The 26362-nt window shown below is 32.4% G+C and overlaps 2 protein-coding genes across 3 annotated transcripts in view; both read right to left on the bottom strand.

The window, feature by feature from the left end:
• Nucleotides 1–15: 15 nt before the first annotated feature.
• Nucleotides 16–6200, bottom strand: LOC106665851 (probable ATP-dependent RNA helicase kurz). Its single transcript, XM_014392635.2, has 17 exons — nucleotides 6040–6200; nucleotides 5806–5982; nucleotides 4728–5018; nucleotides 4256–4677; nucleotides 4002–4191; nucleotides 3727–3942; nucleotides 3522–3657; nucleotides 2941–3139; nucleotides 2713–2872; nucleotides 1912–2144; nucleotides 1635–1852; nucleotides 1142–1581; nucleotides 863–1085; nucleotides 665–802; nucleotides 441–609; nucleotides 238–335; nucleotides 16–166 (listed from the first exon to the last, which is right to left on the bottom strand). The coding sequence occupies exons 1-17, from the start codon at nucleotides 6118–6120 to the stop codon at nucleotides 90–92; spliced, it is 3468 nt and encodes a 1155-aa protein (XP_014248121.1). The 5' UTR covers nucleotides 6121–6200; the 3' UTR covers nucleotides 16–89.
• Nucleotides 6201–11541: 5341 nt separating this feature from the next.
• Nucleotides 11542–26362, bottom strand: part of LOC106665846 (bicaudal D-related protein homolog) — a 115743-nt gene continuing 100922 nt past the window's right edge. For both annotated transcript variants that reach the window (XM_014392631.1, XM_014392632.2), the window contains exons 2-10: nucleotides 17326–17541; nucleotides 14855–14971; nucleotides 14422–14568; nucleotides 14194–14355; nucleotides 14014–14136; nucleotides 13795–13941; nucleotides 13661–13726; nucleotides 12494–12751; nucleotides 11542–12396 (exon numbers count right to left, since the gene is read on the bottom strand). In XM_014392631.1, the coding sequence (XP_014248117.1) occupies nucleotides 12256–12396; nucleotides 12494–12751; nucleotides 13661–13726; nucleotides 13795–13941; nucleotides 14014–14136; nucleotides 14194–14355; nucleotides 14422–14568; nucleotides 14855–14971; nucleotides 17326–17541 (1377 nt within the window). In that variant the 3' untranslated portion in view covers nucleotides 11542–12255. The remainder of the gene's footprint in view (nucleotides 12397–12493; nucleotides 12752–13660; nucleotides 13727–13794; nucleotides 13942–14013; nucleotides 14137–14193; nucleotides 14356–14421; nucleotides 14569–14854; nucleotides 14972–17325; nucleotides 17542–26362) is intronic.

Genomic DNA, 26362 nt, shown 5'->3' with positions numbered 1-26362 from the left:
TGTTTTATTACATTCTATACAATTTATAAAATATATTTACAAGTTCATTGTAATTGGAAAATATTTTTAAAAATCCTTATAAAATTACATCAAGTTGGAGGCCATTTCACTGCTATCTCATTGTGCAAATCATCCGGAAGCCAACTTTGGTATGGTGCCAAAAGAACTAAAACAAAATTAGCACATTGTAAATATGTAAATAGTAATAATGTATATTTTGTTTGATATGTAACTTACATTTAGGGTTTGTCGTCCATACATTTAGTAATTTTGATTTGGAGTCAACTTCCTCAGATGCTAACGCTTTTAGCAAATATTCTGTTCTTGGTTGAAATCTATTTTTTAATTATTTTTTTAAAATTTGTATAATATAAAATTAATTATAACATTGTTTTGATTTTTTAAAATTTATTTTTATTTGCTCATAAAATTATACTTACTTGGACCAAGACTTAGTCATTATTTGTGGTGAAGAGAGTAATTTATCTTTATATTTCTCTAGCTTTTGGAAGATTGAACCATCCAATAAGAAAACAGCAAACCATTTGTACTTTGCAAGCCCTTCAGGATGTTCCATCTCAACAATTGGTAATTCCCAGCCGCTCCGGCCTAAAAAATGTAATTTTATATTAATAAGTCAACAAATAAAAGTTTAAAACGTTACCGAAAGTTCCTGTCGTTCTACAACGAACGGTCCCAGTGTTCTTGTCATAAAATGGGGCAGGAGTTTCAAGTGGCTCAGCTAAATTACACAAACTGGGTGCAAAAATTGGCAGCCATTCAGGTTCAATAGCCGTAACACCTTAATTAAAATAATTATTAAAAATTATACAAAATTGTGTTTTGTTTATGTTTCACTTACCTCTCAAATAAATTTTATTTGTTTCATAAATTTCTTGATAAATTATCCATTCTGGGTACTCTTTATACAAAGCACATGAGCTATGTATTTGTGCAGGTTCCTCCAGATCGGGTGTGTTGTATAGTGGCTTCTTTTTGACACTTTTCCCTATTATTTCTTCATCACATTTCCTAGCTACTTGGTCTACAAATCCAGATAGGACTATTTGCCTTAGAAGCCTAGCCTACAATTTAAAACTGTCAAAACCTAATTTTGTTATCATACAACAATTAATAGTACCTGTGTTTCATTTGGGGGCTCCATTTTGGGATTTACACTTAAATTCAAATCTGGATTTAACAAATTGATTTCATTTGTTAATTGCAGTCTAATTTTTCTAACTTCAATTATTGCCTTTTGCCTTACATTGTTCTGGGCGCAAAATTCATCTAATTTACCGTTACTGTTCGCATATTCTGCCGCCCCTACTATACGTAACAAAACCATAGCGTCACCTAATAAGAGAGAGTTACCAGTGCCGTTCCATTTTTTTCTTGTAACCTTTCCTCCATTCTCATCTGTATTTAAAAGTATTTCTTGAACTGACATAGCTGCAGCAATAGCGACAGTGTATTCAAGAAGATTGTGTTGGTGGCTCAAACAGAGCATTTTTGCAAATCTTGGGGCCACGGGAAACCTGGCCATCGATTCCCCCAATGGAGTTAATCGTCCAGAAAACTCTGCAAAACAAAAAGTATAAGAAATAGTAAAATAAATAAAAAAGACAGCATACCTTTATCACTGTCTTGTTTTAAAGCGCCTAAAAGAGAGAGTTTTTGTTCAGCCACTTTCAGCTGTGTGTGATCAGGAGGAGAAGGAAATGGGAAATTCACAACCCTCTGAATTCCCAAAGATTTCATCTGAAGCACCAATTCATCTACTGGTCTTTTTTGCATCTCGGGCACTGCCCATTCTTCAAACTCATCATTAAACATGGCTGAAGAATAGAGCCTTTAAAAAAATTATTAATCAAATACAATTTGAATATGGAGAATTTTTTAAATTAATACCTGTAACAATGGCCAGGGCCTGTTCTTCCAGCTCTCCCTGCTCGTTGATTTGCACCAGATTTGCTAGTCCATACAACAGAAAATGCAGTAACCCCTGTGGCTTTGTCGTAAAGTTTCGTCTTGACTTTTCCAGTGTCCACTATGTATTTGATCCCTGGAATTGTGAGTGATGTTTCAGCAACATTTGTGGCTACGACACATAATCTATAGCCTTCCGGAGGTGGTTGAAATACCTAGAAATTTAAATGTAAATTTAAACAAGTACTTACAAATAAACTGTATCGGCTTGTAAAATAAGTCCCTAGCATTTTTCAATAGTTCAATTTTTATCCTTTTGTTTTAAATCAATTCTTATTTGCTGTTTTCATACTCTGAAATGGGATTAGTTTGAGGTTAAGGTTTCTATACGTCAGTTTCATTCAAGACATTTACGAGGTGTTATGCTAATTTAAAATGAAGAAAGAAAATAAAGTAATTGGTCATAACCATATTGGTCTTTTATCCCACCCCTCAGTATTTGCCTGACACTGTCTTTAGATTTTTACTTATTCCAGGCTCTGCAAACTAAAACTTTACTTCCTTTGAGGATCACAGAAAATACATCGATGAGTCTTCCAAACCTGAGAAGTTTTGGGAGAAGAGAATTTCAAAATTACAGGGAAGATAGGTAGTGGAACAAAACGGTTCATACATTATTGATTAAATTTGTTTATAAGTACCTGAAATTTTCATATGATTTACAATGCTTAATTAAAAAATGCTATGGACTTTATTTTACAACCTAATATATTCATGTATTACTTTAGCCTGTTTATGTGTTGGAAGAATGGAATAAAGCGGAAGGACCCACATTGGTTGAGCATTTTTGTGAATGAAGTCATCTTCTCCCCAATCATCTTGTTCGTTGTCACTTTCATCAAGCATATCGAGTTCTGTATCATCATTTGGTGCTACATCATAACTATAAAAAAATTAAGGTCAATTAGCTTTTAGCAATACTTATTGTAACATTTAAAGGATGTTCAGCACTTGTCTAAATTTATTTCGGGCAATTTTATTATCATGTTCCGTTTCTTTTTCACTTTCTGAAGAACCTTTTCCATGTCAAGATCATCATCATCTTCATTATCTTCTTTCTCTGTGCTTTTATCTTCTACAAGAAGAGCTTTATTCTTTAAAGGAAAAGCCTTTCTTAATTTTGATACTAATCCATTTACCTCTTGTTGACCTAATTAAAAAAATGAAAATAAAAATAAAAATTGCAATAAATCTAGCTTGATCATTTCAGTAATTCAATTGGCAGGATATCGTAATGATGAAGCAAAAAAAAAAAATCATTTTAGTGGCAATAGCAATGTTTTCCTTGTCAGAAATGTTTAACATGTTCACTGTGTGGCCTAATTTATTTGATTCGTTTATCAAGTGAATATTTTGTGAAAGAATTGAGAATAACCTTTGTGTCAGCCACCAGCCAGTGACAGTGAAACAACTCACTGATGACACTCCATGATGTCATCCACAGTGTACGTGTTAAGCAAATCAAGTGAGAATGGGCAGTGATGATTGGTTCATGATGATCAATACAGTTGTACAATAAAAGAGTTAATCACCTGTAAGAAATACAAGTATGCCACCATCAGGCAACTGGGTGTGGATTCTGCAAGTTTTTCTAAACGCTTCCTTCAGATAATCAGGATTTGTTCTTTTGTTAAAATGAATAGAGACGGGAAATTGTCTTGATTCCACCTTAAAATTTGTGTAATGAAGTAAAATAAACACAACCACCCTCCCAATTTTTTACATTATAATACCAACTTTTATTACAGGAGGCGGAGTTTTAAATAAATGGTAATTTTTTGTAAAATCTTCAACTCTCAATGTTGCAGACATAATAATTAATTTTAGAGGCTGATTTCTTTTGTGCCGTAGTGGGACAATGCGAGATAATAAGCCCATAAGAATATCAGTGTACACACTCCTTTCATGGGCTTCATCTAATATTATAACAGAATATTTATTTAAAAGGAAATCCTGTAAATAAATGAAAATATAATTAAAAATAAAGCTTATTTGAAAAAATAACAACTTACAGATTGTATTTCTTTCAAAAGTACACCATCTGTCATAAATTTTATTTCAGTTTCTGGTGTAACATTTCCTTCAAATCTGATTAAATAGCTAACTTTTTCTGGGCCAAGGTTTAACTCTTCCCCAACCCTTTTAGCCATTGAAATTGCAGCCACTCTCCTTGGTTCTGTGATTCCGATGAGTTTACCATTCCTGAAAATAAAGAAATCATGAAGAGTTATTTAAAATTAATTAAATCATAACTGCAAATTTTCACCTTGAGTAGCCAGCTTCATACAAAAATTGTGGAACTTGAGTTGTTTTCCCGCTACCAGTTTCTCCAACAAGAAGAATAATAGGATTTTCATTTATTGCCTCCATAATGACCTGTTCCTCGGCTAATATTGGTAATTTTAGCCTTGCTGCCTGAATTTCTTCAGTCCTCTTGACTGATACAAAAACAGCAGGTTCTCTTTGTGTTGTAGTGTTTACACATGACTGTTTCACACTGTTTTTTTCTTTAGATGTTGTTACAGTATTGCTTTCTGATTTGGCACAAATTCTGTCTTCATTTGATACGTTATCATTTACTACATTAGCCAGATCCTTTGTTTTATCATTTAACTGGATTGTTTCTTCTTTTTTTTCAATTTCCTGCACAGCTTCCTCGTCAGAGCTTATCTCCTCACTGGATGAAGGCTAAAATAATACTATAATCATATTCTTTTTTTTTTTAAATTACTACCTACCTCAACTCCGATAACATTTGGATCTTTTTTCTTTTGTATAGGAAACATTGAGGCAAGCATCCTCATCCACTTTCGACCTTTTTTAATTGAGTTCACTTTAAATGATTCGTTTTCATCTGTTTTAGACGATGTTTGCAAAGCTTCTATGTTAATTTTCTTCGACCAGTCCTCAACATTATCATTGTACCGTCGTTTAAGGCCTTTTGTTTGTACTTCTGTGATAGAAGTGAGCATGCTAAGTTCATTATTTGACACTTGTGTTTCCGCCAATGATTCAAGCAGAGATGACCTCTGCAACAAAACAAAAAAATTAACTTTTTAAACAGGAATTTGATTGAGAACTTTTTAATGTTTTAATGTTCAATTGCTTAGATGTAGTTGTTAAAAGATGGCAAATCGACAAACTGAGGATGGCAAAAACCAAATGTGTCTGACATCAAAATGAAAAACAACAAGCTGCAAATACCCTGTCAAACATATCCTTCATTTACCTCTTTGTTTATATGCGTATTCCAGGTCAGTTTTTGGTGCAAGTAAACTCTCAGGTACTGTACTACAGCTGCTTTTGGGTTTCCAAGGGATATTCTTTCAATAGTTCAGGATAGTTTGGGGTTCTTCATAGTGTAAAAGTCTTACATTCACATTTAATGGGATTAATTAGGAGTCTATTCTGAGCAGTACGAGCTGATTTCATCCAAGGCCGCCTGAACGCAGATTTGACCTTCTATGACGTCTTTTCTAGTAGCATAGATCACAGCATGATCAGCATACGCAGCCATGCTTACATTTCCAGGATTTGGGAAGTCATAGAGGAAGATGATAGGTCAGATCTTTGTGGTGTGCCAGTGATGTTTTCTCTTTCTTACATGACTTGCACATACCTTAAATTTACAGCCTTTAAAGGAGCAACTTATTATTACCTCATACCGGTATTTTGGGAGACCAATCTTTTATAACTTTAATAGTAGCAACTTAAAACGACTATTTGTTCTAAAATTTGAAAACTTCCAGTGCATTGTTCTACAAGCATCGTTCGACAAAAGGTCCTTGTATTAAAAGAATTACACCAGATACTCACGTTTTGTTTTTTCTTCTTCCTTTCCACAATCTTCTCGAGCTTTTTCCTCTGAGTCTTCGAGAGGAGTTTGGCAGCTTTGACATCTGGCTTTTTCACCTTGGTGTTTCGCTTCTTTGCAGGCAGGACCAAAGCGTTGCATTCGTCGTACGCGGATCCCACTTCCAAATCAACTTTGATCTGCGATAAGTCATCCGTTAAACTTGTCCAACAAGTGACTACAATTTTTTTCCTTACTTTTTTCTGTTCGCTATCGTCTATGACAGTTTCCGCCACCTGTCTCGCCTTCCAGTTGAAACGTTTTTTATTTTTACCCATTTTGGCAAGATTCTAAACAGACACAAGTAAACAGAGTGGTAAAGATAGTATTCACGTGCATGCAGTTAGTAACCTTCCCAATCACTTATGGCGTTTGTGTGTCAATCGATCTAATCAATAATCGATTCGTTAAGTTTTGTCATCGATTGAAGCTTAACCCTACAGCAAAACCACTTTACTTGATGCTTCGTGTGACGACTTAGCAGGAACAACGGTGAGACATGCATTTTATAAATGCATACAGAATATGAGAGTGTTATATTTCGAGAAATTATCAATTTTACTGTTTTTGTTTTGTTTTTTACCAGGGTATTTCAACTTGGAGGTTATATGAACGCTCGGGGTGCTGGTTTATTTGAAAAAAGCCCATATTTAAGTATGCAGGGTGGTGGCGTGGCGGAAATCTGGTCGTCAAAGCAAAAAAAAATGTCTGGTATATATTATCTGGTATATATATGTATATTATACATACGCTGGATTCGAACCTAGGACCTTTACCTTAAGCGGCCCATAGACGGTCAATATTATTGTACATATAGATTGCACAATAATTTGACAGTTGCCCCTTAACGTTCAATAATATTGTATAAAATTTTGTTTGTGCAATGAACTTGAATAGTTTGAAGGCGATATTGAAGTTTGTGCAATATTTTGTTACTACTTGTTCACACTTACTTCACAAACTGACTGATATTGCACAATAATGCCAACAGACGGTGCAATATTTTCCAGGTTGTACAATATATTTTCAACTTTTCGTCAATCATGCAGTGCACATACTTTCAATATCGTCTACACACGATCAATTAAATTGCACAACCCAAAATATTGTGCAATAATATTGATCGTCTATGGGCCGCTTAATAGTGAAGACTGAAGAGTCAACGCCTATCATGGCGGCCACCGACGTCCCCTTTTCTGATGTTATGATTTATGTAGAAAAAGCTCATAAGCTTAAAAGAAACCATTTAATTATTTTAATAATATCAATTATAGCATTAATACTATTCGTATTAATTTAGTCAATTACGAGAGATATTGTTTTTATCTGGAACTAATTGTGTAACCGGGCATTGCCCAGCAGACAAATAAAGTTTTGTTTTACACATTATTTTAATTATTCAGAAATCGTGAGATGCGGTCTGGTGGGATTTAGGTTTCAGAAAAACATTTTCTTTATCGTGCCAACGTTTCAATCTTTATTGAGATCATCTTCAGGGCCTGGGATTTACGAACATTGTTTAAATTTAACAAATACATGTAGGATGTGGAAAAAAGTGAATTTATACAATGCAAAAAAAAAATTATATTCAATCAAAGTATTTCTACATACGACAACTTCCTTTCACATTACCCTTCCTCACTAAATACGTAGATGATATATTGACAGCCGTTCCCACAGATCAAATTCAAACTACATTAGATACATTTATTAGCTTTCACCCACGCCTTCAATTTACACATAAAATCGAAAACCACAAACAAATACCATTTTTAGATACACTCGTAATAAAACAACCAGATGGCACATTAATCACAGATTGGTATCAAAAACCAAGAAACACAGATCGCTACCTCAACTTTACATCTCACCATCCTCTTCATGCAATAATAAACACGGCCAAAGAGTTACTTCACAGAATGATTACCCTAATACATGAATCATTTCACCACACAAACATAAAGATATACAAACAGATCCTCCACAACAATCTGTACCATAAACACATTATCAACAGAATAATCAACAACTACAACTCAACACTAACACCATCCAATATAACTAATAATACTACATTAAGTCTATCAAATACAAACAAACCAGCATACATTTCCATGCCATTTATCCAAGGCCTATCACATAAATTAAACACATTTCTCTCGTCCGATAACTTCAAAATAGCTTTCAAAAATTATAAAACAATTCAAACACTTTTTTCCAAAATTAAAGATCCCACACCAATAACAAATAAATCTGACGTAATCTACAAGATCAACTGTTTAAACTGTCCGGCAACTTACATCGGTCTTACATCCCAATATCTGGACAAGAGAGTAAAGCAACATATCTATGATTGCAAAAAACCCAAGCAAAATCCTACAGCACTCGCTACCCACCATTTTGAACACCAACACAATTTCGACTTCAAAAATCCAAAAATATTACATACAGAACAAAACAAACATAAACGTAATTTCTTAGAAATGGTTTATATCAACAGAGATAAACACAGCATCAATTACAGAACAGATACATGTAAACTCAGTCGCAGCTACACCAGCCAATACCATTAATCAAATCCAATATAGATAACATACATATATTATTACATTACATTCCACACATCAAATATTTTTCATAGACTAATTGTCCAACAATTTAGCTTTCCTTTTCCTATTTATCCCTTTCTATATAATCCTGAAAGGATAATCTGGCCGAACCATTACCAACACATTGTTTTCCTTCGTCGGCTCTTTTCACCTCAAAGAAGCCGACGCCTTATACAAAAATGTATTTTCTATACCAACTTCCTTCCCCACCCCTTAAAAATCCAACGTACATAAACATAAAACAGCAAAATCTCACTGGCTCTCTCAACACGACACGCAAGAATGGCACAATTACACAGAAGACAAACACTTTGGGTGAGTAGAAATACTTTGATTGAATATCAATTTTTTTTTGCATTGCATAAATTCACTTTTTTCCACATCCTACATGTATTTGTTAAATTTAAACAATGTTCGTAAATCCCAGGCCCTGAAGATGATCTCAATAAAGATCGAAACGTTGGCATGATAAAGAAAATGTTTTTCTGAAACCTACAGCACACCAGACCGCATCTCACGATTTCTGAATAATTATCGATTAACGGTCACTAATCACCATACATTATTTTAAGTTATGTTGCTATTGTTAGATTTGAGTATATACAAATAAAATTAACACATGTCTTTTGATTTGATAATAATATCAAAAATATATTGTAAAGTGGTTGATTCTCGTGTGCAACACCCAACAAATAGTGTTGCAGCCTTCCAGTAGGACAGGAATACTATAGAAAAAAAAGCATATTCCTAAATTAATAAGAATCAATGACAACAAAATTATAATAAATATAATTTACATTATAATTTATATGTTATAACAAATTATATCATTTATACATTATAACAAATTATAAATAATTTTAAAATAAAATGTAACTAAGTACATTGGATTGATTTAATAATTAATCTCTGATATAATATTTCTTGATTTACTAATAGCATAAGAGGGACATTGGTGGCTGCAATGATTAAGGCAATGACATGATGTCGTCACTGTAAGGTAAAGATCCCAGGTTCGAATTCAGGGCTGAATCGCATACTTACAAGTTGTTGTTTTTTTTTCTTTTTTTAAACACTTGCACCGTGAGGGGTTGATATGTCTGCCCTCTGTTGTTGTGAGCCCTAAAAAAATAAATAAATTCAAATAAAAAAACACAATATAGTTCTTGCCAATTTATACCATTTAAATGATACATAAATAGACTTCATTCCAATTTATTAGCATGTGGCCATTTTTCCAATAGCGTTTTTTTAATATGGGAACAAAGTTATAAACAGTTTCAAGAGCCAACATATTACAAAGAGAGCACTTACGTCCTTCTTCATTCTTAGTTTAATTGAATAGTTTAAATGTAACATTTCATTTCTAGTTTTTATGATTATGGACATAAAGAATCTATGCACATTATCAGTTATAAAAGCATTTTCCCAAACATTACAATTAACATGAACTAAAGGGAGTTGTTCAAGAGGAAAACTTTTAGAATTCCATCATCTAATGATGATAAAATCTATAATAAATTAACTACCATATACAGTTATTCAATGTTAAGTTCCAAAGGAAGCATGGAAATAATTTATATTGCGACAATTTTTAGAATATTAATTCTAATGAAGTTGACAAAATCTGAAAATATGTACACACAAATAAATAAAGTTATGCAAATATTAGGTCTTAATAAAAGGGAATATTTTTACAATCTACTAACATTTTTTACCAGATATATTTAAATTTGAAAATAAAACTGTATAATAGATTTTCCATTAACAAATCAGAGCAAATGTTATTTCTCTGCTCAAAATATTTGCTTGTACATATTTCATTCCATCCTAATGTTGAAAAAGAAAAAATAATAAGTCACTTAATAATATTCGTTTGAATTTATTTTAGTACATATTGTTTTAAACTAATTTTAACATATGAAATACAACTGTCACACAAACTAGTTTATTCTATAAAATATAGTTTTATTTTATTTGAGAAATGGCACCATCAATTTCATCTTTGGGGAAAACCATATTTCGTTGTTTTCGTCGTTTGCTGCATATAGCTTTAATAATTCACAATGTGGTTGCAGTTGTATACTATTTCATATATGAAGTCAAAAGTGCACGTCAGGCTACAGGAGGGCTGGGAACTTTCTACAGATTCGCATTGTGCTTTAAGTATGTTGAGTTTCTTAATCTTCTTACACACATAGGTTATTGCATATACTCCACATACCTTGATATATACACTATGTTTGTACCAACGGATATCACATTAAATCCAGAAAACTATGACTTTCTATCAAGGAATGAAGAAAGAATAGACTACTTGGAATGCGTCGTACTCTTTCCTGTAACGATGGCTATGCCAATTTTGTACATACTCGATTCATTTAATTTATACAGGGCTGAAAAAGTTCCTAAGTGGTTGATGCACATGACATATACAAACATGTTTATATTTCAACTAATTGAATTATTCCCGGTGAAAAGAAGGTTCCCTACACTTTGGTACAGCATATTTGGTATTTTGTTCTTGGGAATGAGTTATGTATTCTGGTTTCATGTGGTGAATTACTATACAAAAATATGGGTTTTTACATTTTACAACAAAACACCAGAACTTTTGAAATTCTTTGTATGTGCAGCCCCTGCATTCACTTTATTAGTGTTTCATTTAATTGGAAGATATATATACTTATGTATCTGGTACAAAATATTAAAGATTAAGTAAAGAAGAAAGATAAAAAACATGCTGCCTACCATTGAAGAAGAGTCAATAGCCGACATCATTTTTAGTACTCCATCGGCCAATAAAGTCATGTTTACTTATGTATTTTTGTGTTATTACTGGCTTATCAAGTAATATTATTATTCATATTATTAAGTAAATAAATAAATGAGAAAACTGCTGGAATGAAGGTTTGGGCATGATCTGAATCAGTTACAACAAACACATAAAAAATCCACTTTTTTAAAATGGGAACATTTCTTTCTTCCTTTGCCAACACACAAACACATATACAGAAAGAGGGAAGGTAAAAAGGATGGAAGAGAGGAGGAATTGAGAAATATTTGAGGGAGTTATAATTTAAAGAAAAATTGATTATTCAGAAAATTGAATTTAATTTATGTATGTACACTTTACATATTTTTGGTGGTTCAAACCTAACATTTTGCCAAACTTTTTTCAACTACATATTTAAATGTTAAGTACGCATAATTATCTTTATAAAACAGATTATATATTTACACATTTATTTAATTCTATACAATAACTACAGTTGTTTGTATACTGTACAAAAAATATATCTCTATACAATGTTTTCATTTTTGTACAGATGCACACCTAGAGTTTTATAAATAAATTTAATGGCAAAATACTATAACAATTTTTTCTCATAGTTCTTTTGAAAACAACCCTAAAAAATTTTTATTTACAAGAAATGATATTCAGCAATCATAAATAACAAAATGACTTCTTAAAACTATATAAATAGAACGTATTTTTAATTCTAGAAATTATTTGACAAATCACATTTATTTTATTTGACAGAGTCAATATTTAAATTTTAACAATTGATATATTTTAATATGCCCCTCTGGCGGAAGAGGATAAATCAATGTTTTTTTTTAAACTTAACATAAAACTATAGTGGATTGCTTACAAAATTTAAAACTTGCAAATAAGGGAGGGGGTCATTGGGGAAATGACATAATTACATTATTTCTATCATAAATTCAATCAACATGTTTATACACACATTTTGGTAGCTGTATTTTTTCCTATAGGTTAGGTTAATTTTGATTGACTTATCACCGCTGGAACAGGCCAAACAGGCGACGACTTGGTCTTTTCTTTTCTGCTGAAGAAGGTGTGTTTTGGCCACTGACAGGCTGTTCTGGATTTGCTAGTTTTCTCCTCATTTGCTCATCAAGCAATGCCTGTACATCCATCTAATGAAAAAATGCAAGGTAATTAATTAGGTGTTACTTAACATAAGTATAATAAGTAAACCAAGCACTTCTTAATAAATTATAGTGTTTATAGTACCTGCCACTGTTCTAGTTGTTGGGAAAGTTCAATTTTTTGTTGGATTGCTTCCATAAGCTGGCTATTTGCTTGCATCACATCGATTCTGGATTTAGCAAGCTCGACTTGTGTTGCATTTTTCCTTGCAACGGCGCTATCTCTTACCTCCCATGCTTTCCTTATGAGTTCATCTTTGGAGCAATTGCCAGTCTTCAGGTCATTTCTTGCTTGATCCCTTTCTTCCCGAGTGCCTTCAAGTTCAGCTTCCCGAACGGACAACTAAAAAGGGAAACAAATGTATTGATTTGTTCAGTAGTTCAACAGAAGCAAGTTTTCTTCTGTACTCTAGTTTTATCTACCAAAAGGCCATAATTAGTCAAATAAAATAAGAATAACTAACAATCCGTACAATTGATAAGTTTTCCACAACCATGGCATGTCATAAAACTAAATTGGCCTTGCAATATTTTTGCAACGCAATCTTCTAAGTCATAAATTAACATTTTTATTTGTCATTATAAGTATCTCATTATTTTTTTTTTTAATAATTCCATTATATAGTGGTCTGATTGACCAAATTTCTTCTTTCAATTAATTATTCTTTTCATGTAAGGACTTGGTTGAAATGAAAAAGTTAGTGGCACGCATGGGCGAACCCACGACCTTCGGCTTATGGGTCCGAATCCTGCTTGTACTTCAGGAAAACTTCATTTTTCCATGAAGTTCTTCATGTTTCATTTCAACCAAAACCTTACATAAAAAAAATATTTTTTTACTAATGTTATTTCTTATACAATTTATTAATTTTTTTTTAATATTGTCTGTTAGGGATTCATGTTTTTGTTATTTTTAATTGAATCTTAGGAAAATCATCCATGCATTTTTTAATTACTAATGCTAATATTGTTCAGTTTATTTTAAACATCAGGAAGAAAAAATATATTCTTCCTGGTTCATAACTTATTTATGAATTTGTGCATTTTTAATGTTGGTGAGCTAACATTTGTCACTATAGTGTATGTGTAAAGCTCATTTCTAAATAAACACCTTACAGAATATAACCTTGTCATATTCTGGAGTTCTCAATCTCAGCTAAGATAAAGTCATGTAAAGAAAAACATAAGAAACAATTATTTCTGTCTCTGAAAATTAAGTGGATATTTAAATCACAATTAACAATGCACTTACTTTACTTGTCAGTTCCATAATTGTGTCTGCCCTTCTTTTGAGCTCTTCAGTCTTAGCTTCCATTTCCTAAAAGAAAAAAAATAGATTAATTAAATTAAATTAATAATTAATAAAATAATTAAACTTTATAATACCTTAGACATTTTATCTAGTGTTTCTTGTGCTCTGTGAAGTTCAACTTCGAGATCAGTAACACAAACACTTCCAGTGGAATAATCACCGCCGCTAAGGTCTGATACAAGATCACAAAGTTCCTGAATAATCGTAGTTAAGAGTCCAACCTAATGAACAAACAATTTGGCAAACATCCAGTACAGAGGTGTTTTCACTAATTGAAAAAAACCTAAACATACCTTAACTTGGTGCACGGTAATATCAGGTCGTACTCCATTTTCAATAGGTTGCTGTGCTCTTTGCTTCAAGCTATGACACACAGCTCTAACTCTATCATATACACTTACAATTTCCACTTTCAACTGAAATATTAAATAGTTAACATTTATTGTGTAAATTTAAAGAGAAAAAAAAATTACTTGGTGGAACTCATCTCCCTGAGGTAAAATGGAGTCATCACATTCCATTTCACTGTGAAGAGACCTTTCTTCACCTGACGGGGAACCAAACTGAGAAAGTTTTTCCCCAAGAGAACCATTTGCACTTCTTAATTCCTCAAGTTCACTATGAGAGACTCTCATCTGATAACAAATTCAATAAATATCTGGTCTAAAGTGCTTAAATTCTTAAATTAAATGTAAACTTACCTGCATTTGTTGTTCTCTTAATTGCCTCTCGAGGAACATTATTCTGTCTGTAGCTTCTTCCAAAGCAACAGTAAGTGTGTCTCTTTGTTGGGTCATAGTTACAATCCTTCTCTCTAATTCTGTCTTCTTTTCAGACATCATACAAATCTAAGGACCAAACAGTGTTGGATTACCTTAATTAAAAATAGTTTAATATGTTGCTGACACCTTTTCAATAGTGAATGCATGCAATAACAAACTAATCTAATGAAAAAAATCTTATCCGATTTTAAAAATTCATACAGGTTATATTTTTTACACGATTATTTTCATTAAATATGACGATCACATTAATCTCAGATATGTTCAAGTAATTGAGACAAAAAAATGGAATTTGAAATGTGTCTTTGAAAATAATTATATAGGTAAAATGATTGATAAAAGTTATCCTTACTTCATCTCGCAGTACTTCTAGGCTACTCTGATGGTCCTGAAGGCTAGTCCGTCTCCTACTAGCTTGATCTTTCATACCCTGTAGTTGAATCGTTAATTGTTCTTCAAGTTTAGTGGACTAAAAAAAAAAGTTATTAAATCTCACAGCATCGTTTTCTCCTTCAGGGTAGTTCTCCTATAAGTGAAGGTAAGTATCACTAAAATAGACTCAAGACCTTTGATTGGCAATAAATCACTCCTGGGTTTTCCCTCTTATCATATGGTACTGAGGCAATGTGTCTGTCTTAAACCATAAATTTACCATGACTAAATCACTTTTTGACACTGCCACTGTTTTCAATTAGACAACAATTGATGAAAATGAAATTTTAGTTAGTTTCTGCCATTCAACATCTATTAGTATCTTCCAATCATTCATATCAATCCTTTCTTTTATTATTCATTTCTAGTTTATTGAATTATTTTTACAAACATTAAATAGATAAATCTGTAATACTGTCACTGCAAATAAATAGCCTAGCCAATAATTAAAAGACTGTTTTGTGCTAAATACTACAAGTACTAGATTCAATCAGTACTTGTAGTAATTTTTGAACAGTTTAATAGCATAATAAAAGGTTTACAGAGTCACAACGTTATCAGTGGGTTGTTCTTTTATATTTTCTCTTGGTTCTGCAGGGTGATGAACCTATAGTTTAGTCTTTTACTCTTCTTTTGCTGCTGACTTTTTATATTTCTTAGGTTTCTTTTCAGGAACTAGACAACCATCAAACTCATTTTCTTTTTATTGATCAATAAAATGAAAGTGAGTTTGATGGTTGTTTAGTACCTGAAAAAACCCAAGAAATATAGTTTAGTTGTTTCTGATCAATTTGATCTCTCCCCTCTCAGCACTTAAGATGGCAAGAAGCTGAAATCCAGTCAAGACAAAATCATGAGGATATGTAGACCAAATGATCAAACTACAGATTTATGTTTGACTTAAAGAAAATTAAAAGCAAAGCAATGGTCGATCCTCTCAGTAGAAAAATTCTGTTAAAAATGTACTTATCAAAAAAAAAAAAAAAAAAAAAAAAAAAAAAAAAAAAAAAAAAAAAAAAATTACAATCTATCTGCTAAATTTATTTAAATAAGGAAAAGGTTTAGTTCAATTTTCAACTATTATGACTTTGCGGTTATGTGTATGATTCCCACTTAGCCCTTCCAACTTGTCACCAAAATTTTCATTTAACCTCCCATCTGACCTGTAGTATGACGTATGTATTAGTGGCTTATATATANATATATATATAATATAAATATCACAAATTTATTACAAAAATATATGCAGTTCAAAATTCATGATTGTATATTAAAATATTGTACAATAGTATGCTAAAATATTTTGATCCCTTTGTATATTGGTCAAAAATTAAATTTTTACAAACTATTTAAAAAGAACTTTCGTACTGTCTTGGGGTAAAAGCTGGATAATCAATTATTGATTGATAATTGACCCGTGAGAGTCCACTTGGCCTTCATTTTGCTCAAGAGTGTCTCCCTGCATGAACAACTGATTTGTTTCCGTGCCGTCGAAACTGTAAATTACATGATTTGAAAGTCGAAAGAGCCCGCCAATAGACATTTTCCGAAAAACTTTAATCTTTCGTTTTCTTTTTTGTTGAGAACTCTCGGAGTGGACGAAAAGAAAACTCTAAAAACTGTTGAAACTGAAGTGAGAAAAGAAAGGCGGTACGGCGACGAGTTGAAAGACGATTTATAGATCCGGTAGTTATTAAACTATTTTTGCGTAATAGTGTTATTACGATTTGCCGATGTCCGGGTGAGCAGTCGCGTAGGACGTGAGAATTGTAGGGGAAATTCCCGCGAATGAGAGAAGACATTTTACTTAAGTTCTCAAAATTATAGAGAGATGAGGACGTTCTCAACCTAATTTCACTAAACTCAAAAACAATGGAGTTCATATTGGTTAATGAGCTTAAAATATTTTATTCATTAGCTTTACTTTAATTCTAATTTCTACATAATTTTGTTTTGTTTTTTCAAGTGCCAATCTATCTTAAGTTTTTCTGGGGGAGATGAACATCGAAGACAAAATTAATTAAATAACTCGTATTGAATGAGAAAACAAATAATGGTTTTATTTATCCACCTGCATAATTGCAGTAAATTTGATTCTATTTGTTCGGTTGTTTCAAAATACCCTAGACCTAACTGAGACAAAGATGATAGGAAAGGGCCAAACTTATATCTTCATCTCAAGAGTCACAATTTATTATTATTTTAATTGGACAAAAATTTGAATAAAAACGTAAGACATTGGTGGTCATTGGGCCCATAAAATGGAAAACAGCTTTGTAACTAATCAAACTTTTATTACGTATTTATTTTCATACCATTTTTGTATTGAAATAACTTATAAAATAAAATTCCTCAGCTGCGTTTGTTCAATAAGTCGAAAGGCGAACGTACCTCTTTTATCTGGGCAGTTAGCCTTTGGTTCTGTTCGGTGAGTTCAACGATCAGGGCGTTTTTCTCTTTTTCCACCTGTTTCATGGAGTTTTCCTTTTCGCCAATTACCCTCTGCAACTCCCGTATGTCCGCTTGCAATTCCAAGAGCCTCGTTTCGCATTCTGCTTGTGTCGTGGCTAGTTTCCTCCTCAACAGGTGTCTGTCTTGTTCTATGACCTGAAACACATTCGTAAATTATATTGGAGTTGTAGTTTAGCTGTAGGAATGCCGGGGAATGTTATTCAGCTATGATATACTGTATGCGGAGAGAGATTTTTTTTTCCCTTCGCTGAGATCCGCTACCTTGTGGTTTTTCTTTTATAATTTTCATCTTTATGTGTTTTAAAAAATGGTTTTTCTTTTATAAGAAGTTCTACATCTAAATTCGTGTTGCCAAATAAGGTAACAATTTTTTGTTTAAAAAATGAAGTAATAAAATAAATTGCTTTGTTGGAATTAGTAAAGACGAGTTTTCAACCGACAAAGTTGTACAAATCAAGACTGATCGTTGTCATTACGCCTTAATTTTTAAATAAAGCATTTTCGTTGAATGCGCACCAGGATAAAACGGAATTAACTATTGAATAAGCGAATAAATTAAAAAAAGGAAGAACGCATGATTCAATTAGACTCACACAATGGTAATATGAAAACATTAAATAACATAAACAGCAATCAATTAAATCATTCTTATTTCCAAGTGTTGCTCCAAATCGTTTATATAAAGAGAAAAAAATCATAGAACTTTTACAAGTACTTTTTCCACCTTCGACTTCTTGCCTAAACTTGCGGGTTTGGCCTGCCAGACTCTTTTCTGCAGTTTGTCAGCCGTATACAGACGTACAAAAACTGGGAGTCGAGTAACAAATAGAACCCAAACCGACCACTTTGGTAGTGATGAAAATAATCCGAAATGACCGAGCTACTGGTTCATCACCCCGCAGACCTCAAGAAGAAATCTCAAAATCGTCAACCGTTTGTTTTGATGCATTGATCTCGTCGAAAACCTCAAAGCCAATGGTTTAAGTTAATTGACTTTTATCCCGAAATTAATAATCGCATCTCAGTAGAACTTCATTGATTACGATATAGCCACTGCGAAATTAATATATAAATATTACTAAATTTAAATGTACGTGAGGTAGGTTGAAAATTTCAAGTCATTTATGAGGTCATTGGCCACAAGAATCAATTTACCTTAAGTTCACGTAGTAACAATATTAAGTAAAATACGTTGTTTAAAAACTACACACATCCAATACATTTTCAAACCCTGAATAAGGATTGATTTTAATGTTTAATTGTGTAAATCAATCTTAAACAAATACAGTTGAGGATGATTAATAAATTCGCATTGCGGTCGTCCTTGAATTTTATTAACTTACATATTTATAGCTGAAAATAATATAATTTAGGCTAAAATATTTATTTGGTCTAAGGATTTTTTTTAAATCCTACGGCAACCAGAACGTTTATACATATTTACGAGTTTCATTTATCGATGCGGTTTTTGTATCGACCGCGCTTCGCCTATTCACTGTAACCCCGGTGACTAAACGGCAAACAAGTGGTATTATTGAAGAAGTCACTTGTCCCACATAAAATAAATACAGAAGTTGAGACAAACGCACCGGTGGTTCGAGTGGTAGTTAAGAGAATAAACGGATTTCTAAGAAAGATTCACATAAACTCAGTATATAGCTCATCATTTATCTTTAAACTGCTTGCAAAGCACCTTCGTCTTTAAAAGTGATAGATATTTGCTGTCCTCTGAGAAAACACTACACAGCATATGCTTATCTGTCTTTTACGAAATCTTATTTTGTTTTTATTTTTTTAATAACCGTTTAGCACTATTAAGAACAATTGTAAAACGCCTGTTTTTGTTTGGTCTTGTAGCACGATCGAAATCTATTGTTCTCCGGTCGTGATGTTCGGGACAACCGTACAAAAAAACTTGTATTCACCAAGTATAAAAGAATTGCTCGAAAAAGTTGATTATAGGCTTTAGCGGCGTGTAGGTAGTCTCTGTGGAACAATTTCCTCGGTCTCAATCGTCCGACGTCCATGCAGAATGTCGATGCGCGAATTAAGCGCTGACCCGTGTCCGAAGTAACAGGACTACATATTTCATAATATGTGTCATACGCATACGGGAAGAAACACCTCGGGTTTTTCTATCCTCTTTAATTGTTCAAAATTTGCTAATAAATTTGGTAAATAAATGGCAAGTCATGAGGAGAAATATGTGTATTCTTGGGTGCACGTACAGCCTCTTATGGAACGAACCGTTATTATTATTATTTTTAATAGAACATATCTAAAATATTTAACACAGTTATTACGCTATATAAATAATTAACCATAATAGCAACTCAAGCGTGTACTTCAAAATTCCGATCAATATATGCTCGATGCATTTTAATTAATTGTTTATACACCAAATAGTACGAGGAAACGTCTTCCTTACATTAAATTACTGACTTAAGCAAGAAATACTGAATGGGTGTAATCAAAATATCCCGTTCCTATTAAAATAGTTACGCAATCTTGGAATTTATATGTACATTCAATCCAAGATGTCCAGTTTGTTCTACAACAAGTAAATTAAAGTAACCAACAAGTAAATTAAATAAAATTGTTCATTTTTTTGGTAGGTCTTTAATTACATGTAGGTTAATATTTTTCATACCTTGTATCCCAACTTATTCACCTCCATAATCGTAAAATTTTAACAACAAAGCTCAAGAAATGTGCCTTGAGAAAAGTAAAATAAAGCGAAATGTAGGCGTAATTGATCCAATAATAACCATCCACAAATCAATGGGGACCATGCACATCCAGTAATCGTATAACATGACGAGGTACAACCAAAATTTGAAAATTTGTTAGAACGATGAAACCGCAAAGAAATTTGAAGATATGCAAAATGCGACAAAATGAATAATCGCAATATTAAGTATATTTAAAAGTTTTATGAAAAATGGACAATTTAAACTACTCTGATTGGTAGAAAAGCAAATCAAGTCAAAATGTAACCATCATCATACCACTTTGTACCCCAAAAACACTCCATTACTACTTTTCACAATAATAATTAGGCCAATCAAAAGTACAGTCTTTGAATTTTTTAATGCTTCAAACAACAGTGAAAAAATTACTTGAAGATTGCTTGATGAATATGATAATGATGAAAAGGATACCAGGAAGCGGGGGTTTGGTATTTCCTAGTTAATGAGCCTATTGGCTTATTGTACTTTTCTCAATTAGATAAGGTCAATTGACTCTATCCTTCTCTTATGAAGTAGTAGGTCATTGACTGTCATTGCTTCAATTCTTTTTCCCGAATCTTCTTGGTACTCTAGGTTATGTCTCCGTTAAGCGGTTGGTTCGCAGTTTCTTCCTCCTCATTGATATACCCATGTTGTGTACGGGTTTTCTCATTTGCCAGAGACCGCTAATAGTCCTAGCACACCCCGAGTTTTATCCTCTTTAAAAGTATCAGTGTGTTAGCCAGTTTTGGTAAGGGTTTTAATCACGAGTTATCTGGCACCTCTCCATCTCGTGCATTTCTCCTTTTGTTCTTTGTAATCTATTCTGAAATGGAAGAGTCTATGATCTTGTTATCACAAATATACGTTCTGGGCCTCCTCTGGCAAGTTTGTGTTTATTATACAGAACTCCTTTGTTTCCTGGCAGCCAAACTAATGCCTGATTGCTATGGTTTTCCAGGCTTTTGCTAATGCTTTTAGGGCGATAGGCGGACTGATCATACAATTTATTTGTCAGTGTAATCAATTTAAGATTTTCTACAAATAATGCACAAGCATTGATAGCATTTCAGATTGAAAGCCAAAGTGTGATTTCCCGTCACATTCACGTTTTCCCTAATATGATTGCTCATATTTAGTGCTTCAGAATATAATTAACCCGGAGACTTCACTGGTTGACCATCTAATTGAATTTGATTTTCTCTTGACTTCTTCTTCTTCTTCTTTGAGCCAAAGGACATCCTAGGACTTACCACTGCTGGTAGGTTTGCTAACTAAAAAGTATAACTGAAAGATATGGTCTTCGAAAAATCCATCCAAAGTCTGGAAATACAAAATTGCAAGAACACAACATCACGTTTTGTATTGTAACTCAGCATTCATTGAAAAATGGGTGAATGTGGTGGATTGTGGATTGTATACAATTTTTACACTTTGTATAAACATTTATAAAAGAACGGAAACAGCCCCAATTGATGGAATGACGTAGCAGTATTTTTACGGTTGTATCACATGTGAGGTTCTTTATAGCAAAGATTTACGAAAACCTTGAATATATTTTATTGGTTGGAAAAACGGTATTATTCTTGGTTGCGTGTTCCGAACAACGGGGGTTCAAAAGAATTGCTATTGCGGATGGAGTCACGGTACGGCGGGTATGACATTTCTTTCACTCATCCGGATAATCGCCATGTGGGTTAACCTTATCGTTGAAGGAAGGACCTTCATCAAGGACGAAGTCTCTATCCAATAACCTCCAAAAGCTCGTCCAGCCACGTGGTTTTGAAAAAATTTGGGTGTTTTGAAAGAGATTAATCAAGATGTAATTTGGTTCACTATCATACTGAAAAAATCTTTGCTATTTGGTTTATGAACTTTTTTTTTTCAAATAATCTAGACTCTAGAGATTAAATTTCATTCATTTTCATAGCTACTGTTTTCATTCGAATAGTTCAATTAACGTAGTTCCGATCTCTGTGATTTATTATCGCTGGTTTTGTCTCTCATAGCATTTCTATTTTCCCCTTTATAATTTATAAAATCTCAACAATAACAAACAGATCAATCATTGAAGATGACGATGATTTGGAAACACGTCTGACAGACAAAATAGCGAGAATAAGCAGACCAGGACGGTAGGTTCATCACCACAGACCACAACACGATCTCACAAAGTTCTATTATGTGGAATGTTGAATAAAACCATTCAATTTGACTTTGAAAAGATATAATAAAAATTAACTTATAGCTGTTCTAGTTTTGTTATTTTTCAATCATATTGGCAACAGAAACAATTCTAGGCAGGCAATGCGTCAAAAAATAATAAAAAATCTAACGTTACTTTGTCATAAAAACTGATATCAAATCTCACGCATAAGTACAATTCAGTAACTTAATCACATTAAGAAAATAGTTGCAGAATCAATTTTCCTATTCCGGCTTTTCTTCATATTATTCTTAAATAGTAAGGGAATTTGTGCGAAAAGATATTTTTACAACGTGAACTACTTACATACTTGATAGGTCCACATGATGAAGTTTAAGACTAATGCAATCAATACAATCATATAAAAATGTACGTACGAGGCGACGTGGAATCACGGATTAGTGACTTTTTTTTTTGGTGATACGCGGTTGAATGTAGTCACGTGTCCCAAGGGTTGTTGCCAATGTGCCCTAGGAATCGAGGTAAAATATTTAAAGTAATTTCCTTAATACTTTTAAAATACGATATTCTGCCTTTGTTGTGCGAATATTTCTAGGTTATTATAGGATATATCAATTTATTTATTTATTTTTTTTAGAACAACTTACGACTTATGTATTACAATATCTACGATAATCATACTATGGCTAATTGTCAAAAGAATAACTAGTATCATGGGATAAAGTATTTGTACTAAGAAACAAAGTTGATATTCGCTTTTAGCACCCAAAAACAACCGCTGAATTCAATTTTTTTTAAGTTTTTCGCCTTTTATTGCCTCTGAAGTCTGATTTTTTTTTCGAAAATTTCAAAAACGATGATAAATTTGGGATGACTCCGCTGATTCACCCGAATTTTTATAAAGAATAAGACGCTTACAAAGTCCCATAATGAGTGCATTGGTAAATAAATTAGTACCAGGGTTGTAAAAATAAAATGTTTGAAAAGTTTTTTTCCATCATTATTTTCTCAATTATATTGACATAAAACGTTATAACAACTAAACATTGTTGGCATCGACTGAAGGAAGAGCTATCCAGCTTTTAAACGGTTGCAAGAACGTTGAATTTGCAGAAAATCCAAACGAGTATGATTGTATACTTGGAACAACAGACATTAGAGAAAAAGAATCAAGAATGTAGAAATATATTATGTTGTTAAGACAATATACAAATAGTCGTCACATTGGTCAAATAAATACATGTCATTATTACATCCTTTTTATACTTTAATGTAAATCTTTGAGGGATCACCGGTTAAAAATTCTTCAAAAGGATGGAATGCTAAGCTTAACAGGCACAATTTGATTCTGTCCTTAAAACTCTTTTCTGGAGGTTTTTTAAATTTTATCAGGTATTTTATTATAAAATTTTGTGGACCAGTAATTAAATTCAATCATTTCCACATCTTTTGAGGTTTACCTCTCAGGTACTAATGTGTAATGGACTGATTTCATAACTATGTTCATTTTTGGCTGTTTTACGAGTGTTTCTTAATTTAAAGCTAAAAGAAAAACGACCTAATCATACCAGAACATGTCTATTTTTGTTTGCTATAAAAGTTCATATTTAAGGACTTTAAAGGTTGCTTGAAACAAATTCGAAATATTTTCTTTAAAAAAAGTTGTTAAACCTGCTTTAGTGGAAGCCACGTCATCATTTGTTTTAATACGATTCTGCATAGTATTTTCTTTTCCTATGTTCAAAAAATAAATCAACTGATTAATAATTAATTAATAACCTTAAAATAGGCGCACAACAAAGGCAGAAAATCATATTTAACAAATACTATAAAAATTACTGAAAATAATCTCAGTTCCTTGTGCCCATTTTCAAGAGCACTCAGGCAAGAGGGTTAACTTTTCGACCTAGTATTACAAAAAAAGTTAAATTAAAATCGGTGATTCCACGTCCTTAGCTTCCGCTTGTTTGTACACATATCTTCTTTCTCGCTTTGTAGTGATTTGGAACACTTGAATATAAAATATTTTAAATCTCCAACAGCCTGTTAATAGAGGTCCGTGCAATTTTGAACGGACCTGAAAAGATAACCAACCTGGCCTTAAGAAAATCGTACAAATTTAAATAAAACAAATATAAAAATATAATGACGAAAATGGGAACGGAAACGGAAGCATCGACGGAAGCCTAGTCCATTCATACGGGCAGTTTTATTCATGGAAAAACTAGCCCAAAAGAAATGTATATTGTAATATTTACTGTACTGCTATCAAGAATAAACGACGATGAAAGAGAAATGGTCGGTGATGAAATGCTTTTAAATTAAATGCTGCTTGTCGGCATTTAATGAGGTTTGAATTTGTAAGAAAGGTACTGTGGGCAATAATAATAAAAACAAATGCATAATTTGAACTTTTTATGCTAAGCGTTTAAACGTTTCCTACTGCACGTTCTTTTGCTTATATCACCAAGGCTTTTTATTTTTAAAATGGTTCTATTATTTCCACGATAATTGTTGGATTTTAACTCCTTCATTCATATTATTTCAACTATTCATTCAAGTTTCTGCACCAACAATGTTTTATGAGATGAAAAAAAGAAAATGTTCTAAAATTTCCTTGGAAGATGCATTTTGGAATCATTCTTAGTTCTTAGGAAACCAATCTCATTGGATCAGTGTTCTTACTAGTTATTATAGAACTTGGCCCTTAATTGTAAAAGTTAATAAGGAATCTAATTTTAATATATTATCTATAGGATGGTATCCTATTAATTTGGTTCTGTGATATTTCTGTTGCGATAACATTTTTGCAGCTTCATCATCATTATGTTGTATTTACGATGTTGGTTTATTTTTATTTTTTATGGATTTTTCCATAACTCCTTTTCGTAAGAATAAAATAGTGTGCGAACTGTTACATTTTTTAAGGTTAACGATATTATATATTTACCAATTGGGCTATCAATCTATTGACCATAGCTGCGTGGTATTAATTTAAGAATAAATTAGTGGAGCGTGGTGCCGGCGCTGTCAATAGGTAAATTTTTTCATAAAACAAAATTAACCTACTCCGGGCAATTACCCTCTTGAAATGAAAGATGCGAAAGTGGTTTTGTCCCAAGTCACTCTCACAGGACCTGAGGATAACTTCATATTTATTAACACGCAACTACTATTGAAAAATTAAACTCAATTAGGCGGCAATCTGGTGAAAGTGGCATTTCTATAATGGGTTTCGTTTCTCAAAATATATGTTAGGTTTTTAAAAACACACAGACAATAACAAAACTTACAACATACAAACAAATAAACAGTCACATAAAAACAATAATAAGAGGTAATGAAAAGGTGGTAAACACGCAAAATTTGTTTTGTAGGTTAAAATCATAATATTTTGATACAAAAAAACTAAAACTACTATGAGACTAAGTAGGTACTCACAAGGGGAATCTACGGGCGTGGGAAGATTTTAATGAAACCCTTTTTTGGTAATATTAGGTGGAAAAATATTAGTCTCAAGCCAATGGGCCCATTACATACTTTGTTGTGCCTGTTTTTTAAAGTTATGCATTATTCGATTTGCTTTTTTTCTCAGGACAAGCAATTAATGTGGAGCATAGTATTAAATGCGATTAGATATACGAAAAATTACAAAAAACAAAAAAAACCTTTCCAGTAAAGTAGGCCTATTTTGTAAAACAATTTAAAACCCTAAAATACGAATTTTCTTAACTGTAAAAATCCGGAGACAATTTTTTCTCGCCAATGTCCAGAATGTTCAACATAAAAATTCATAACACCTCTGGATTTTATCAAAATTCATCGTTATTACAACAGCAAAAACAAAGTTTTTTTTAGTTTTTGTCAGCAATCTTTTGCAAAAACACAAAAGGCATTTGCGGGCGAGCAAATTCGCATCTGGTAATTACCTTGTGACCGAGCGACTTAGCAAAGTAGCTTAACATACACTCAAAGAAAAAAAACCGGGCACTTGTATTTATTTATTTAATTTCCATAATAACTAGATACGAAGATTAATAGTAAACTTAAATAACTTTTT

This window comes from Cimex lectularius, unplaced genomic scaffold (assembly GCF_000648675.2).
Source record: "Cimex lectularius strain Harlan isolate CLEC.00 unplaced genomic scaffold, Clec_2.1 scaffold54, whole genome shotgun sequence".
Taxonomy (NCBI): domain Eukaryota; kingdom Metazoa; phylum Arthropoda; class Insecta; order Hemiptera; family Cimicidae; genus Cimex; species Cimex lectularius.
The sequence above is the reverse complement of the archived record's forward strand: the minus strand, read 5'-3'. Positions and strand labels throughout refer to the sequence as shown.

Excerpts from the sequence above, each read along its gene's own strand:
- LOC106665851 (XM_014392635.2), bottom strand. The coding sequence starts at position 6,120 with ATGGGTAAAAATAAAAAACGTTTCAACTGGAAGGCGAGACAGGTGGCG. Across the intron at positions 4,678-4,727 it reads CAAATGTTATCGGAGTTGAG|CCTTCATCCAGTGAGGAGAT; the intron begins GTAGGTAGTAAT and ends GTATTATTTTAG. Across the intron at positions 3,943-4,001 it reads TTTTGAAAGAAATACAATCT|GATTTCCTTTTAAATAAATA; the intron begins GTAAGTTGTTAT and ends ATTTATTTACAG.